This window comes from Schistocerca serialis, chromosome 4, assembly GCF_023864345.2.
Source record: "Schistocerca serialis cubense isolate TAMUIC-IGC-003099 chromosome 4, iqSchSeri2.2, whole genome shotgun sequence".
NCBI classification, from domain to species: Eukaryota; Metazoa; Arthropoda; class Insecta; order Orthoptera; family Acrididae; genus Schistocerca; species Schistocerca serialis.
This window is the reverse complement of record NC_064641.1, coordinates 768,911,035-768,928,878: the sequence shown is the minus strand read 5'-3', so window position 1 is coordinate 768,928,878 and position 17,844 is coordinate 768,911,035. Positions and strand designations below refer to the sequence as shown.

Genomic DNA, 17,844 nt, shown 5'->3' with positions numbered 1-17,844 from the left:
TCAAGTTTGAATATTTTCACTCTTGCACTCTAAATACTACGAAATTTTTACATTATTCTATACTGAATGTTGGAGCAAGTGCCCTAAGGCGCACTGTAATATAGTTTATTTTCATTATTAAACGCTACACTGTATCTGAAATACTACTGCCACCAAAAATCTTACATCTCTCATATCCAATGGGCAAATGTTCCAAGAGCAATGAAGTTCCTAGTGGTAGAATCTTTCTGAATGTACCTACTGTCAGTATTACATTAGTGTTAGCAGTTTTTAGAACAAAGTGAGCTCCTGTGAAACCACAAATCTACTTTCCATTCATTAAATGATATATGTATACTCTCACAAAGTGTTATCCAATCGCCATGTAATAGAAACATCTACTTTCACCAGGTAAATTTACCATTATGTGGCCGCGCGGGGTACCACGTGGCCTAGGGCACCCTGCACGGTTCGCGTTGCTCCCCCCCTCTGAGGTTAGAGTCCTCCCTTGGGCATGGGTGTGTGTTGTCCTTAGCGTAAGTCGAATTAAGTAGTGTTTAAGCCTAGGGACCGATGAAGAAATGTTCAAATGTGTGTAAAAAATCTTATGGGACTTAACTGCTAAGGTCATCAGCCCCTAAGCTTACACACTACTTAACCTAAATTATCCTAAGGACAATCACACACATCCATGCCCGAGGGAGGACTCTAACCTCCGCCGGGACCAGCCGCACAGTCCATGACTGCAGCGCCCAAGACCGCTCGACTAATCCCGCGCGGCTAGGGACTTCAGCAGTTCGGTCCCATAGAAACTTAGCAGCACCAGCACCAATTATGTGCTCATAACCTCATTGGCAAAACCTTTACACACCGAAGTTGCCACTGTAGCGTAATAAACAATACTCTGAACAACGTGTTTTGCAGAGATCCTTAGTGCTGTGTATAATTGACATTACGTATTTCCGGAACACTTAGTAAAATACTTGTCTGGTAACTCCAGTAACAAAGTGTTTACAGTACTTGAAACAATCTCTACGAGACAGATATAGCTCATTTGGCGCATCTCTTCAATAGCAAACGCCGCATTGCTGCGCTCTTCTCCAAGAACAGACGTGTCTGTGTCCACCCCACACTTGGAGGTTTAAATCTAATCTGCTTTATACATGGACTAGAGTCTTACCTAACCTAATCTGCTTGGCCCTGCCAGAAAATGACGAATGGCATGACCAAGCTGCCGCCGATGTTATCAGGCTACCTCTGGCGACTGCTTCTGACGAGCGTTGTCGGTGCCATTGCGAACGCAATCTTACCTTCGCCGCGGTTACACCTGGCACACTTTGTCAGCTGGTACTTACACGTTTCGTTCGTGTAAACGCCCCAAGAATAGAATAAGACAATAATGGAGCTCATGGGAAGCTTACAGAGTCATTTTCTCTGTGCTCCATTCGCAAGTGACGGAGAGGGAATAGACACATAACGGTGGCAAGTACCCTCCGCCACGCGCTGCACAGTGACGTATGGAATCAAATGAACAACGCGGTTATCAACATAGTATTCCAGAACACAATATAAAATAAAAACGTATGACTAAACTAAACTCCTCCCGAACAGACCATGAAGGCCCAACGGTACTGACCGGCCGCCGTGTCATCCTCAGCCACATGCGTCATTGGCGGGGCATGTAGTCAGCACACCGTTCTCCCGGCCGTATGTCAGTTTCCGAGACCGGAGCCGCTAATTTTCAAACTAGTAGCTCCTCAGTTTATCTCACCCCGCTTGCCAACAGCGCGCGGCAGACCGGATGGTCACCCATCCAAGTGCAAACCCAGACAGACAGCGCGTAACTTCGGTGATCTGACGGGAACCGGTGTTAACCACTGCGGCAAGGCCGTTGACTAAGTAGGGCGTATCCAGCTTGGGGAGCAAGGGTTCAGCTGTTCCTCCTCCCCTCCACTACCCTCTCTCGCGCCCAGGAAGAAAAATACCTTCATAAAGCGAAGACGTAGCCTGCTCCGCCAAAATGACAGATATATCAGTTCAGTAAGAGACTGAAGAAAGCCAGAACCTGTAATTGGTACTGTCTACTAGCACGTGAGCCAACAACCATATGCATGCATGATATCTCAAAACTGTTTCACCATTCACCGTGAAACTGACACGAACTAGCTCAGATGTCGAGTACGAAAAAAATGGCTCTGAGCACTATGGGACTTAACATCTTTGGTCAGCAGCCCCCTAGAACTTAGAACTACTTAAATCTAACCAACCTAAGGCCAGCACACAACACCCAGTCATCACGAGGCAGAGAAAATCCCTGACCCCGCCGGGAATCGAACCCGGGAACCCGGGCGTGGGAAGCGAGAACGCTACCGCACGACCAAAAGTGTCGTGTACGTGCTTGTGGTTAAAGATCCAAGCGACAAAAGCCGCCGCTTGGAGGCGCAAAGTTGAAAGGGAGCCAGACGCGCCACAGTTCTTCAGATTTCTGTACGGGACGTATCACAATAATATTAGTGGCGGCTTGGAGCGTCAAGTCGAAAGAAGGCGCCAAGGGCGTCCAAATGCAAGATTTGTGTACAGTGCGTTTCACAATTAGTAGTGAAAAACAGAGAGAGAGAGAGAGAGAGAGAGAGAGAGAGAGGTTAGGAGCACCTAATAATATGTCGCTTGTGTGCAAAAATGTTGTCCAACCGGCGCTGTCTGGTACACGGCAATTCTGCTAACGTGTTACCAGGTCAAGGAACTAAGACGACAATGATGCTAGAGATGGGAATGAGTATTCGTCGGCTTTCACCTCGCGCAAAGCATAGGTTGCGTAGCTGTAAGAGTATTGCGCTATCCCTGTGTGATGCAATATGTACAAGAGCTCCTCATAAGGGAAACACCCGTCCGTCGGCTTTACATCCTTAGTTTGTTGACACTCAGCATCTACATGTACAGGATTTTTTTAATGTATTTGAGGTACAAACGAAGGGGGGCGAATAGAGAACAATGAATCGAACAAATGATCCTAATAAATGTAAATCCGGAACCCAATGGTTTCCTCGATACGCCGCACACACAGGCGCAGTCATGCCAATATTAGAACACTTACCGTGTAACGATGTTTGTTTCGGAGCAACGCAAGTGAGACGGAAATTACACACCGATAAACTCCCCTCGTTTGATTTTATCATCTGGTAAATGGTTTCGATGGTAAGTGTATCGGTCATGGCTTGCCAATACCATGCCCTCCCAAATCCTCCTAACTGAGCCCGCAAAATTTTTTTATGTTGTTGGAATATTTAAAAGGTTTTGTGTTTTCATAAAGCCCTTCTGAGAGTATTGATGAACTTCGGGAACGAATTGTGGATGGTTGTCAATGCATTCGGAACGCACCTGGGAGTTTTGGGTGTGTACGAGCATCCATGAGGAGACATTTGGGCTGGCTCACATGTTGCCAACGGTGTTTTGAGTACGCTGCAAAAGTTTCGCTTGGGAAGCCCTGTACACATCCTCCACAGTCCGGTCTCTTTACAGGCGATTTCCATATTTTTGAAGCCCTGAAGAGCGACATTCTTGGTCGTCTATTTGCTTTGAACTAAGATGTGCACGCTTGGGTACAACCCTAGTTCCGCAGGCAATCTAAAATATTTTTCCATGAAGGCACTGATCGTATTCTCTGGGATTTCGGGCCGGTCGTCTGTGCTTTATGATCACTGCCAATGTTAAAGATCTAAGAACAATAATGCTGGGCGTAACGTAGCAGTAAGCATTACCATAGGTAGTTAAAGTCTTGTTGTATTTACAAATTGGTGATTAAGTAATTCCATGCCCACTAAAGAGGCTACCCACAACTCCATTTCTGAGGACACACACACACACACACACACACACACACACACACACACACACACACACACACACACACCATCTATCTATATACACTACTGGCCATTAAAATTGCTACACCACGAAGATGACTTAATACAGACGCGAAAATTAACCGACAGAAAGAAGATGCTGTGATATGCAAATTAGTAGCTTTTCAGAGCATTCACACATCGTTGGCGCCGGTGGCGACACCTACAACGTGCTGACTTGAGGGAAGTTTCCAACCGATTTCTCATACACAAACAGCAGTTGACCGGCGTTGCCTGGTGAAACATTGTTATGATTCCTCGTGTAAGGAGAAATGCGTACCATCACGTTTCCGACTTTGATAAAGGTCTGATTGTAGCCTATCACGATTGCGGTTTATCGTATCGCGACATTGCTGCTCGCGTTGGCCGAGATCCAATGACTGTTAGCAGAATATGGAATCGGTGGGTTCAGGAGGGTAATACGGAACGCCGTGCTGAATCCCAATGGTCTCGTATCACCAGCAGTCGAGATGACAGGCATCTTATCCGCATGGCTGTAACGGATTGTGCAGCCACGTCTCGATCCCTGAGTCAACAGATGGGGACGTTTGCAACACAACCATCTGCACGAACAGTTCGATGACGTTTGCAGCAGCATGGACTATTAGCTCGGAGACCATTGCTGCGGTTACCCTTGACGCTACATCACAGACAGGAGCGCCTACGATGGTGGCACGAATGACAAAATGTCATTTTTTCGGATGAAAAATGTAGTGTCGGCAGACTTGCCAACACTACGCACACTAATTGAAAGAGGCGGCCAAGATGCACGCGCTAACTCACGAAGGATGGAGTGAGATCTGAAACAGGATACGTAATGAATGCTATAAAGAAAAGTACGTAGCTTCTGGAGTACTTAACTTTAATCCATCCTTTGTATACATCGTTCTTGATGAGACATGCTTCATACGATACAAGTGAGACTATAGTTTCAGACAATATACTGCTAATGGCGCCTTGCTAGGTCGTAGCCATTGACTTAGCTGAAGGCTATTCTAACTATCTGCTCTGCAAATGAGCGAGGCTTCGTCAGTGTGTATCGCTAGCTACGTCGTCAGTACAACTGTGGCGAGTGCTAGTACGTCTCTCTAGACCTGCCGTGTGGTGGCGCTCGGTCTGCTATCACTGAAAGTGGCGACACGCGGGTCCGACATGCACTAATGGACAGCGGCCAATTTAAAACTACCACCTAGCAAGTGTGGTGTCTGGCGGTGACACCACAAATCCAGGTTCTGTTTACAACATCCTGATGGTCGCATCCGTATTTGGCGACATTGTGGTGGACGCACATTGGAAGCGCGTATTCGTCATCGCCATACTGGCGTATCACCCGGCGTGATGGTATGGGGTGCCATTGGTTACACGTCTCTGTCACCTATTGTTCGCATTGACGGCACTTTGAACAGTGGACGTTACATTTCAGATGTGTTACGACCCGTAGCTCTACTCTTCATTAGATCCCTGCGAAACCCTACATTTCAGCAGGATAATGCACGACCGCATGTTGCTGGTCCTGAAGGGGCCTTTCTGGATACAGAGAATGTTCGACTGCTGCCCTGGTCAGCATATTCTCGAGATCTCTCACCAACTGAAAATGTCTGGTCAATGGTGGCCGAGTAACTGGCTCGTCACAATACGCCAGTCACTACTCTTGATGAACTGTGGTATCGTGTTGAAGCTTCATGGGCAGCTGTACCTGTACACGCCGTCCAAGCTCTGTTTGACTCAATGCCCAGGCGTATCAAGACCATTATTACGGACAGAGGTGGTTGTTCTGGGTACCGATTTCTCAGAATCTATGCACCCAAACTGGGTGAAAACGTAATCTCATGTAGTTCTAGTATAATATATTTGTCCAATGAATAGCCGTTTATCATCTGCATTTCTTCTTGGTGTAGCAATTTTAATGGCCAGTAGTGTATCTTCGTCAATGGCACCGAGCTGGAAAGGTTAAAGCTCCATCAGAGTAGCGTAATGTACTCACCCCTGTCGACAGCAAGTGGGTTTGCGACGAAGCGGTGTGGGTCTCTGCCTCCCACATAGCCAGCGGCCAGATTGCGCCCAGCCACGAGCACCTCCCCCGCATCACCAGCCAGCACCGGCCGGAACTGAGTGTCCACCACGTACACCAAAGTGTTGTCCACTGGAACTCCTGCAGATCAGATACCGCCGCTATGTAAACACCACACCACACAAGCTGTTTTGTTGACTCATATTTCATCCACACTTCAATCTTCATCTTGTGATTCCTAGTCAGTTTCTATGCTTTATGATCTGACGTCACCGAGACAGGAAGAGTTAAGGATTTTAGATGAGTGCAGAGGCGAATCTAGGGGGGTGGGGCGCGCTGTGATTGAGTGAGGCTGCAGCGCGCAACCACCCCCCCCCCCCCCCCCCCCCCCGGTCTACCACCAGAACTTCGTCTGTTTCTTCTTAATATAAAAGACATGAATTGTTTGCAGAATGGTTTGCAGACTTAACAGTCTCGAAAATATTAACACATTCGGATAACGACTTGCTTTACTCTAGATAGTTTGGAGATGGCACTATGAAAAAACGTTCTACGAACTCTGCCCCCTTCCCCTCACACCAAAATCCTAAATTCCATCCTGGGTGAGTGTGATCGGTGACAGCGTTACCGCTTTGGATGTACCAGCCGACGTATACTTAGAGGAGCCTGTATTACCTATGGGGACCTTGTCGAAGAGCTGCAGGTCCATCTCCGAGCGCAGCAGGTGGTAGGTGACGTCACCCATGACCTCGGTGCTGCCGTAGAAGTTGGCCAGCGTGTGCCCGGGGAAGCGGCGGAAGAAGAGCCGCGCCAGCTCGGCGGGCAGGCTCTCGCCACTGCATACCCACAGCCGCAGCTGCGACAGTAGCGCCCCTCGCGGCTGCAGCTCCAAGTACAGCAGCAGCGCGCGCAGCAGCGATGGCACCAGTACCAAGCGGCCCACCTGCGCATGCGTCGTAGTCCAAAAGTAAGCTACATTTTTTTTATGAATCCATGATGGAATCAGGACTTACGAAAGATCTAGATACGTACATCTTGGGAAAATAGGCTTAAGTTATAGGAATAGATCAGTAGTATAATATACCGTTAAATCCACAATCCCACTGAGTGCAGAGTATAAAACCTCTTCAAACGTCTCATTACTGTACATGCTTGAATGTTAAATATCTGAAGTTGATAATGTAAGACCTTCGTGGTTGAACGCAAAACCCTACTTCCATCCAGGTTTCACTAGTTTTTGATTATTCAACCACACAAATATAAAAGCAAAACGAAAACTAGTAAACGAGAAAAGTTGTACCTTTTATATGCTCGTGTAAGACCTTATTGCGAACAGTGCATAGTTTCTCACAGATATCTACGACTATGAGGTCAGATCTCCTAAACTATAGGACTATGTCGTACAATGATGTAATTCTGCAGGTACATTCTGGGGTGTATTTGGATACTGTATGAAAACTGTTGTGAATGGACGTAGTAATAAAGAAGCAATAACTTAAAATGTCAGGCCTGAAACAAGTTGAACTGCCTAAATAGCAAAAATGTAGGAAGCAATAAAGTTTCATTATTTGTCAGCCAGGGAAAGTTTTGTAAACGTTTGAAACTGTGTGTAAAGTTAGTTGGAAATCGCTACGTGCTCTCACTCTCAAATTCTGCACGAAAAGTTACGCTTCCTCAAGACATATGCACAGTTTCTAAATTTGCCGTGTTGTGGCTGGTTCAAATGGCTCTGAGCACTATGGGACTTAAATTCTGAGGTCGTCAGTCCTCTAGAACTTAGAACTACTTAAACTTAACTAACGTAAGGACATCACACACATCCATGCCCGAGGCAGGATTCGAACCTGCGACCTTAGCGGTTGCGCGGTTCCAGACTGAAGCGCCTAGAACCGCTCGGCCACCCCGGCCGGCGCCGTGTTGTGTTAAACCTTTAACGCAAATTTATTGCGAAAGCGTGTATCACTAGTGGGTCCTGGGATTCTAATCATACGGAGGTATTTTAAAGCACTATAGATTGTTTTTGAAAGAAGTTTCTCCCATTTGACTGTAGATCTGTATTCATTTATTCCACATAATGATTCCGGCCTTATAGCCATTCTCAAGTACAATTTGTAATATAAATAAGTGTCCGACCTGTCTAAATGACAAGTCACCGTGGAGATGATATTTAGGCGGTCTTTTATAGACCAGTCGTTGTATTAAAGGCTGTGAATACATAAATACATAAAATGCGACAAATGGTGCATAGCAAATAAACATTAACTGCATTGTGCATTTGACAGCCTATACATTTGTTTAAACTGCATCCATCACGTCTATATCTTACTACGTGTCTGATATGCACTCTTCTCTTACTGGTTTATAAGACCTGATAATTATTATTCCAATTATGAAATATTTAGTCAAGGCGTACATTTTTTTTTAGACCACAAATTGCTCTTGAGAATGGCTATAAAGCAGAAATCATGTTTGTGTGGAATGAATGAATACAAATCAAGCATCAAATGGCAGAAATTTCTTTCAAAAGTTCTGTATGACTGGTCCAACGAAGGAAAAAATCGTGAACTATAGTTTGTCTTTATTAGCGCTAGTTTATTTTCAACTGTTGTGATCGGACAGTGCGCTGCGACGCCAAGAAAATTCAGGACACAGTGTAAGACTTATCGTCCTAAACGCCACGCGATTAACGACGCATTCGACCTGCGAAGCTCCCCACACTTAGCGTCAACTTGGGGCAAGACTCCCTTAACGAATAGTGGACGCGGCATTGCGGTGACCAGCTGTGCACACCTTCGCTGCCAGACAGGGTGGGACGTTATTCATAGTCGCTGATCGAGCCTCGAGGCTGGTTCGAATAGGTGACCATAGTACGATGGCAGTATCAGTTTGACAGCACTTGTCAGCCACCATTTGTACACTGAGGCTGGCGACAGCCGAACCGCGGGGACCTACATCGCCAGCCACCGTGTCTGCACTGCCGAGTTGTCATGAACGCCGTCTGTCTTGCTGCAGCCAGCCATGGGCGTACCCAGCGAGGGGCAAGGGGGGGAGGGGCAGCTGCCCCCCCCCAGAAGATATTCGCAGTTTTTTACTAGTTTCCTGTTTTATTTGATAAGAAATGCTGTATGTTTTCTCGGATTTACAAGTGCATTCTTGTATTTAAAATGTTTATTAAAAGCAGTTTTTGACTGGTTTACTGTTTTATTTAATAAGAAGTGCTGTATGTTGTCTCGAGTCCTTTTTTCCTGAGACTAATAGAACCCAGTATGTTAAATTGGACAGCAAACTTTCTACAGAAACTGAACTAAAATCGGGGATTCCCCATGGAAGCGTAATAGGATCTCTCTATACATAACGAATCATCAGATAGCAGATAGGATTAGCAGCAGTATGGGACTATTCGGTGTCTATGCTATTGTTTGGATTGAAGTATCGTCGCTGGACGATCGTAAAGAAACCCAGAAACACTAATAAAATTTACGCTTTGACAGGTCTTTAAACGTAGAAAGAAAAACTGATATTACATTTCATTCGTAGATTGTTGGGGAACAGGACTACAATTGAGTATAGAAACCCCATAGGGCCATTACTTAAGCTGCACCAGTACATTTGCAATCTCGTGATTTGACTGTCACGTATCTATTGCTTGTACAGCGAATATCAGACAGATCTTTATCAGAGATACAGGAGTGAGATACAGGAGGGGGAGGATCGGACGAGGAGAGGGGGAGGATCGGACGAGGAGAGGGGGAGGATCGGACGAGGAGAGGGGGAGGATCGGACGAGGAGAGGGGGAGGATCGGACGAGGAGAGGGGGAGGATCGGACGAGGAGAGGGGGAGGATCGGACGAGGAGAGGGGGAGGATCGGACGAGGAGAGGGGGAGGATCGGACGAGGAGAGGGGGAGGATCGGACGAGGAGAGGGGGAGGATCGGACGAGGAGAGGGGGAGGATCGGACGAGGAGAGGGGGAGAAGAGGAGGTGAGGAAGTGTGTGCCTGTGCCTTGCCTGGTGGTCGTGTAGCAGGAGCGCGAGCCGCTGGGGGTCCTTGGTGACGGGTGCGGGCACGACGACGAGAGGCCGTCCCTGCAGCAGCGGCGCCCACAGCTCGGCCACGTGGTCCACGAAGCTGAGCGCCGTCTTGAAGGCGCACGTCTCGCCCTCTGAGAACGGGAACGTCCGCCACTGCCATCGCAGGCGGTTCAGCACCGTGGCGTGCGTCAGGCGCACTCCTACAAGGAAACAGAGACCGCGCACCTCACATTCTGTTCTCCACTCATCGCTCACACCTCTGCAGTACCAGATGACAACTTATTTCAGGGCTCTCGTAAAATAAGATGCAATAATTTCCTCTTGTCTGTGTTTCTGGAAGTCTAACAACGTACCTACTCTTTGCTTTTAAGGAATAATCAGTAAGTTTTAATTGTGACCTCAGAAAAATAGAGTTACACAATTAACTTATTATAGGTACTTGTCTACAACTCCGTTAGACACTGAAATCTCTCCGCAGCAGTATCGTAACACGCCGCTAGAGTAGTCGAAAACAGAATGCGCAGTCCACAGATAAAAAAATGCGCAGTTTTTTTGGCACCTAGCGGCGTCTTATGACACTGTGGTGTAGATATTTCAGTGTGTACCACGATTATAGAAAAGTACCTACAAACAATTACTTAACTATTTTTTTCGTGGTGGTAATTAAAACTTTTTGACTACCCTCTTACAGAGGAAAATAGCCGTAATGAGCTCCAATTAGCGGGTAACTGATCCATTATAAGGTACAGTTTCAACAAAAGCTGCAGCTATGTCCTCTCTTTAAGACTTTAATCATTATTGAGCTGAAATTACACCTCGTACTCCTTACGATTACTAAAAATAGTTGTCGGTTTAACAAATTACTACGATTGACAATGTTGAAAAGTTTTAAGGAATTGCTTATCCAAACAAAAGTTTGCATTTAATTTTTTAATATTTTACAATACACTCACATGATATTTAACAATCTCTCATACTTTTTTGACCAGCCAGTGGTCATTTTCGGACTGTGTACATAAAAAGAGGCGAAGAAGAATCAGTAGAGAATATGTCAATTGTATAACGGCTCTGTCATCTCTTATCTACTGAGTCTGTAGATGACTAGTGGCTGGTCGAAACCGGCTACGACATTGTGCAGTACGCATATGATTGTGCCGCAAAAATGTAGAACATAAATGAGCAGACTCAATCTCCATGATAAGAATGTAATTTTTGCCGTGTTTGTCGTCAGTTGCGTGGTAATTACAGGGTAATCAGTTTCGATCTACACTACTATCTTTGGATCTATGGACATCATAAATTAGAATGTAAAAGAGTAGTTCAGCCCAGGACACTGACTGAACAAGATCATGACTGTCTGGCTTAAGTGTACTATCGACTCAACACCGCAGCGATACGAAAGAACAAGAACATTCATCTTATGAACATAGTGCTGAAGATGGCTGAGCTACTGTGGAACTCCAGTGAACTTTCTCTGGATACCAGAACCTATGCATCCAACAGCATAAGTACGCCTAATAGACCTACATGCAAAGGTCGCACCGTACCTAACGGCCACTTAGTCAGGATTTCAATAGTCTGGCCTTATCCCTGAACTTAAAGCTAGGACATATACCGCATAGGAAGAGTAGACAGAAGATACGGTGGCACAGAGGTCACCAGAATATCGTGTTTTACATACTGGACATGCAGTAGACAGCACAGAACGTTCGTCATAAGAAAGCGCTTCCTTCACAAGTAATATGCGTAGGACGGGCGTCGGAGACTCAACTGCTGATGATATAAATGACACTTTTCGTATGTTATGACTTACTGTGTGCAACAGATTAAGCAAAAAAAAAAATTTTCCCCTAGTTTCACAGCTATGCTCGCATCAGAAAAGACAAGTTTACGAAGTCGCCACGGATCTTGAAATTTTAAGCCGCAGATATAATTGAGTATATTCCCACAGTGCGCTTTAGAATTATCCCGTAGACTGAGGCAATGTTACTATACCTACATAGCACTTTATCTCATGGAAGCCGTAGTATAGGCAGAAGTTCTTATCGACATACGAACTGAAAAGAAACCGTTTCGCTTGCTCTTTATTTTCATGTATTTTGTGAGACTAGTCTTTATCATAATATTTTCTGTAACTTTCACTTTTCCTAGATCCGCTGTAATCTATTTCCAATATTATACTGACACACAGATCTCGACATCGCCTTTTCTGAGCTGGACCGTGTACCTGCTAGAACAGCTTGATGGGACATTTTCTAACGTCTGTAAAGACTTAGAACATCTTGGATGGTTCCCAACCAATTTCGGCCATTCAACCCAGTCTCTGACACATCGGCACTCTAATCCTAACTTCTTCACCGACTTCCCACAAGAAGTCTGTTGCTGTGATGCCTTATTTTCACTCCTGTGTCATTGAGCCCAACTCCTGCAGGTGCAATCCGAAACCTTCACAGATGGTGGGTGAAACGCTACCACACTATATAACCCTAATGGGGCTGCAGTTTTAGGTTGCTGAGTTATAGTATCCTGCACAAAAACCACGCTTATAGAATAAATTAGTGTTTCTGTACCGTTTTTTTTTTGCCTTTTGTCACCAATGCTCTAAAAGAACTGGATTCGTTGCTCCTTACCACGATGTACTGTTATGATTTATTTTCAGCTACCCTGTGCTCTGTATGTTTCAAATTTGTTTTACTCGCAGATGTAGCACTTTGATGTTATTTATGGTGCTGGCTATTTGGTATGCACAGCAAGCATCGTTTCAGTGCTATATTTACAATGTCTGGACTACTACCAGTGTGAGCTCCCAGTTGCTGCTGCGAGTTTTACTCTCTGCACGTCGTGTGGTCAGCTGGTCTGGCTGCGATGTACAAATCAAGTGATCAGCTGTACCTTACAGCCAATGCTGTGTTTACCGTGAATGTCATTAACAGCTGCTACGCCATTTATTGATACCTCGTTACGCAGTTTTTCTTCTCATGGACTGCACTCCGACTGTTTTCTTACTTTCCTGATACGGAAACTTGTGCTACGGAATGGTTTTCGCTGGGATGTTGCTCCACCAGAGTTCATTTAGCCTAGGATCATTATACTGGTCTGTGGTGATCTCTTATCTGCTGCTCCGGAGCGTCTATTGCATAGTTTAAAAAAATTGGTGTGTCTGCGAAGACAGATTTTTTGTGTTTATGAGTGAATAGATGTCCTGACTCTCAGTCTGGTACAAGCCTTTCTATTTGACTCCACTTTGGTAGCCTGCGTGTCAATTTCGTTACATTAGAACTTCCCCTTTCAGCTGGAGGCAGGCTGGTGGTTGTAGGATACTGGTAACCTACTCCCATCCCATATTCAGTAAAGAATCGAACTCCCACCTATAAAATACCTCCAAAACGTCTGATTACTTTACAGATGAGTTCGTTTGACGTTGCAAAGTGCTTTCATTACAAAACAGTGGACGCGTATAGTCTGGGTAATTTGCAATCTGATGTAAGAAAAGCTAGTTTTTCACACATCTCAATATTTATTATGTCATATCGCCTAAAGTGTGTCGTACAATGATAATTTTGCAGGTGCATTCAGTGGGATAGGTGGATAATGTCTGATAAATGTGTTGCGAAAGAGTTAGAAGTGAAGTAGTAACTAATTAAACTGTCATGCACGATACTGAAGTTTTACAGTGTGAACAGCGAAATCTAGCAATCGATAAAGGTTTCTCGTTTCATCATTTTATGAGGGGATGTCGACGCGGGAAAGATTCTATGAGATTTGAAAGCATCTGCAAAGTTAGGTCGACGTAGCTAAGTGCTCTCATTACAGGGCTATTACAAATGATTGAAGCGATTTCATAAATTCACTGTAGCTCCATTCATTGACATACGGTCACGACACACTACAGATACGTAGAAAAACTCATAAAGTTTTTTTCTTCTGAAGCAGCACTTCAGATTTCTGGCGCCAGAGCGCTCGAGAGCGCAGTGAGACATAATGGCGACAGGAGCCGAGAAAGCGTATGTCGTGCTTGAAATGCACTCACATCAGTCAGTCATAACAGTGCAACGACACTTCAGGACGAAGTTCAACAAATATCCACCAACTGCTAACTCCATTCGGCGATGGTATGCGCAGTTTAAAGCTTCTGGATGCCTCTGTAAGGGGAAATCAACGGGTCGGCCTGCAGTGAGCGAAGAAACGGTTGAACGCGTGCGGGCAAGTTTCACGCGTAGCCCGCGGAAGTCGACGAATAAAGCAAGCAGGGAGCTAAACGTACCACAGCCGACGGTTTGGAAAATCTTACGGAAAAGGCTAAAGCAGAAGCCTTACCGTTTACAATTGCTAAAAGCCCTGACACCCGATGACAAAGTCAAACGCTTTGAATTTTCGGCGCGGTTGCATGAGCTCATGGAAGAGGATGCGTTCAGTGCGAAACTTCTTTTCAGTGATGAAGTAACATATTTTCTTAATGGTGAAATGAACAGACACAATGTGCGAATCTGGGCGGTAGAGAATCCTCACGCATTCGTGCAGCTAATTCGCAATTCACCAAAAGTTAACGTGTTTTGTGCAATCTCGCAGTTTAAAGTTTACGGCCCCTTTTTCCTTCTGCGAAGAAAACGTTACAGGACACGTGTATCTGGACATGCTGGAAAATTGGCTCATGCTACAACTGGAGACCGACAGCGCCGACTTCATCTTTCAACAGGGTGGTGCTCCACCAGCCTTCCATCATGATGTTCGGCATTTCTTAAACAGGAGATTGGAAAACCGATGGATCGGTCGTGGTGGAGATCATGATCAGCAATTCATGTCATGGCCTCCACGCTCTCCCGACTTAACGCCATGCGATTTCTTTCTGTGGGGTTATGTGAAAGATTCAGTGTTTAAACCTCCTCTACCAAGAAACGTGCCAGAACTGTGAGCTCGCATCAACTATGCTTTCGAACTCATTGATGGGGACGTGCTGCGCCGAGTGTGGGAGGAACTTTATGTCTGCCGAATCACTAAAGGGGCACATATCGAACATTTGTGAATGCCTAAAAAAACTTTTTGAGTTTTTGTATGTGTGTGCAAAGCATTGTGAAAATATCTCAAATAATAAAGTTATTGTAGAGCTGTGAAATCGCTTCAATCATTTGTAATAACCCTGTAGATAAATGAAGTGTGTTAGTTTGCGCGTCGCGATTTCCGATGTCGGAAATCATATACAAACTTCTTAATTTTAAAACATATAGTGTTAAACTCTGAAAGTAAGATTATACATGTTAATGAGTGGATTATGACAGCATTTTAAACTTTTAAATTCGGTCGATAAATTTACCAAGAACTGAACACCTAATTTTTGTTGGAAACCTTAGGTGTGCAACTGAAACAGCAGCTTAGCACAGTTTTAGCCGTACAGAAATATAAATTAGGAAAGTATTAAAATTTGGCTCAATCACCGTTTGCAGTAAGGTGACTAGTCAGTCGACGCTTTCAAGAGCAGGCTCTTATCTTCAAATAAAGCGTAGAATGAACTTTTAAAAAAATTGGTCAGGTGCGAGTACGACCCCTACAAATTTAGTTACATATACATTTTTTCATCCATTCCTCAAGTCGAAAATATTACTTTTTTGTCTAGTATCAACATTGACACTGACAAGATATCGGTCCCAGGGGATTTAAAGACATTTTCGAATGTTTTAATTACAAATCTGACAATTCAGGTAGTCATAAATTAAAAGGAAATTTTTGTTTTCGTGGGATATGATTGTAGATTATCAATTGTCGGATTGATCCTTTACTTTTGCTGTTAAATCTATGTCAAATTTCATGATTCTAGACCGACGGAAAGTACCCTACAGCTTTTGATGAGCGAGTTTGAGAGTATCAAAATATGTGACAAATGGCAGCATCTTTGGTTGCATTGTCTTAGAAGTTTGAACTTTTTACACCGCCAGGGGCCTGTAGATCTTAGTGTGTGACATGAATTTGAACTTCATACGCCGACCTGTTCTTGAGGAGAAGGTTTCCAACGGTCGGACAGACTTACACACAGCTAAGTGATCGTATAATGACTGCGCTTTTATTATCTGAGGACGGAACCCTAGAAATATTGTTAATATTCTGAAGTTTTATTGTTTTTTCACATTGTTGAAGTATTAACCTTTGTTAAAAGTTTGCTGTAGCGCTTATTGAAGATCGCTGCCCTTGAATGTTGTTTTATGACGTGTGACCTTACCACAAATCTTCTGTTGAGCGGAACTTTTATATTTTACCAACCAACTGCAGCTACACATTTATCCCTAATAACGCTAACCACGAGGTCACGGAGGCCGCAAAGATTTATTGCGGGAAACAAAGTACTTCATGAAGCGGAAATGAGAATCTTGCCTTTAAATGTTTGTCAGTATCATGATCTGATTATTTCTTACGAGACAAGTTTTAAGATTTTGCCACACCCCTGCCCACGTTTATTAAATTTTTGTTGCCATGTTTTAACGCATAGTATAGGAAAAATTTGTTACGGGAGGCTAGCGAGTAGTAGGTTCAGGAGTAAGACTCATCCAACGACGCGCCAGATGCCCACATAGCGTGAGGACGGCCTGGAGAGCAAGTGTCGTATCTTATGGGAGCAGAGAGGGAGTCAGTGGGGATTCACCTACAATTCTGGGCGCCGAGAAGGTAATCTGTATCATTTAGATTTATTGTTTGAATATTGATACATGGCTCTAACCCTGCTGAAGACGTTACTTACACTGAGATCTTGTTAATAATAATTACAATATCACTCAATTCATCAGGAAACGATAATTACAAATTTTAGTTACCGTCGTTCCTTATTGATTGAAAGGATAGAGCAATCAAGATCGCCCTGAGGGGGCAGGTGCCAAACTGCTAAAATAGCTCCCTACTATTCTACAATAGTCTACAACAGTCAAGGAGGTAATACATGAATCCGTGAATAAGATCTGATCTCGCGTAAAGACGGAACAGTTTGTCGAAAAATTGCCTGGGGTTACGTACTTGGGCGAAGTGTTAATGTAAATTCTCAAGCAGCCAACTAGTGTGTGAAGTGCAAATCCGCGTAAAGACGGAAGTAATTGTTTAATTTTCCTCGGGAAACATTTGTGCGATCTCGTGTTGATTCTAAGACCGTGTGTAACATTTTGTGACTGCGGTGCTTGGAAACTAATGGTTCAAAAATGGTTCTGAGCACTATGGGACTTAACTTCTGAGGTCATCAGTCCCCTAGAACGTAGAACTACTTAAACCTAACTAACCTAAAGACATCACACACATCCATGCCCGAGGCAGGATTCGAACCTGCGACCGGAGGGGTCGCGCGGTTCCAGACTGTAGCGCCTAGAACCGCTCGGCCACACTGGCCGGCAACTAATGGTTATCGTCCAGGAATCTTATTACGAATATTAACGATATATTTTCACAAGCTGCGACACAGTGACCAGTATATGTAATAAGTTTCATTTAATTTACATCTATGGTCAAAAACTGTTTGATAACGGATTACCGGTTTCGGTCTTTAATGGCCATCGTCAGATATGTTTCATAAAAACAAAGTCCTAATGTACTGCAGCCATAGTGGCATCGTCAAATGTTAAATGCGGAATCAGCACCACCATCGTCAAATACATATAGATAACATCTGAAAGGTGGCTACACTGAGTCACAGCGCCAGAGATTGCGCCATAGAGTATTATTGCGCCGCCTCCACTGCAACAGTAGTAGTAGAGAGGTTGCCGTGGGCAGTGCTTATTGAGAGGATGTCGAGAGTAGTACTATTTGAGACCATGTCGTGTGCAGTTATTGTTCTGTTGGGCGAGAGAGTAGATGCTGTTCGGTTGGTGTAATTTATATATGGAAGATGTTGCAATGATCACAGTGTATTTTTCGTCAATATATATGGAGGTAACAAATTTTTTATTTTAA

At 44.4% G+C, this 17,844-nt stretch overlaps 1 protein-coding gene across 2 annotated transcripts in view; it reads right to left on the bottom strand.

The window, feature by feature from the left end:
• Window positions 1-17,844, bottom strand: part of LOC126473321 (mycosubtilin synthase subunit C) — a 146,012-nt gene that overhangs the window by 20,449 nt on the left and 107,719 nt on the right. For both annotated transcript variants that reach the window (XM_050100306.1, XM_050100305.1), the window contains exons 5-7: window positions 9,901-10,124; window positions 6,568-6,835; window positions 5,866-6,033 (exon numbers count right to left, since the gene is read on the bottom strand). In XM_050100306.1, coding sequence (XP_049956263.1) covers window positions 5,866-6,033; window positions 6,568-6,835; window positions 9,901-10,124 — 660 coding nt within the window. The remainder of the gene's footprint in view (window positions 1-5,865; window positions 6,034-6,567; window positions 6,836-9,900; window positions 10,125-17,844) is intronic.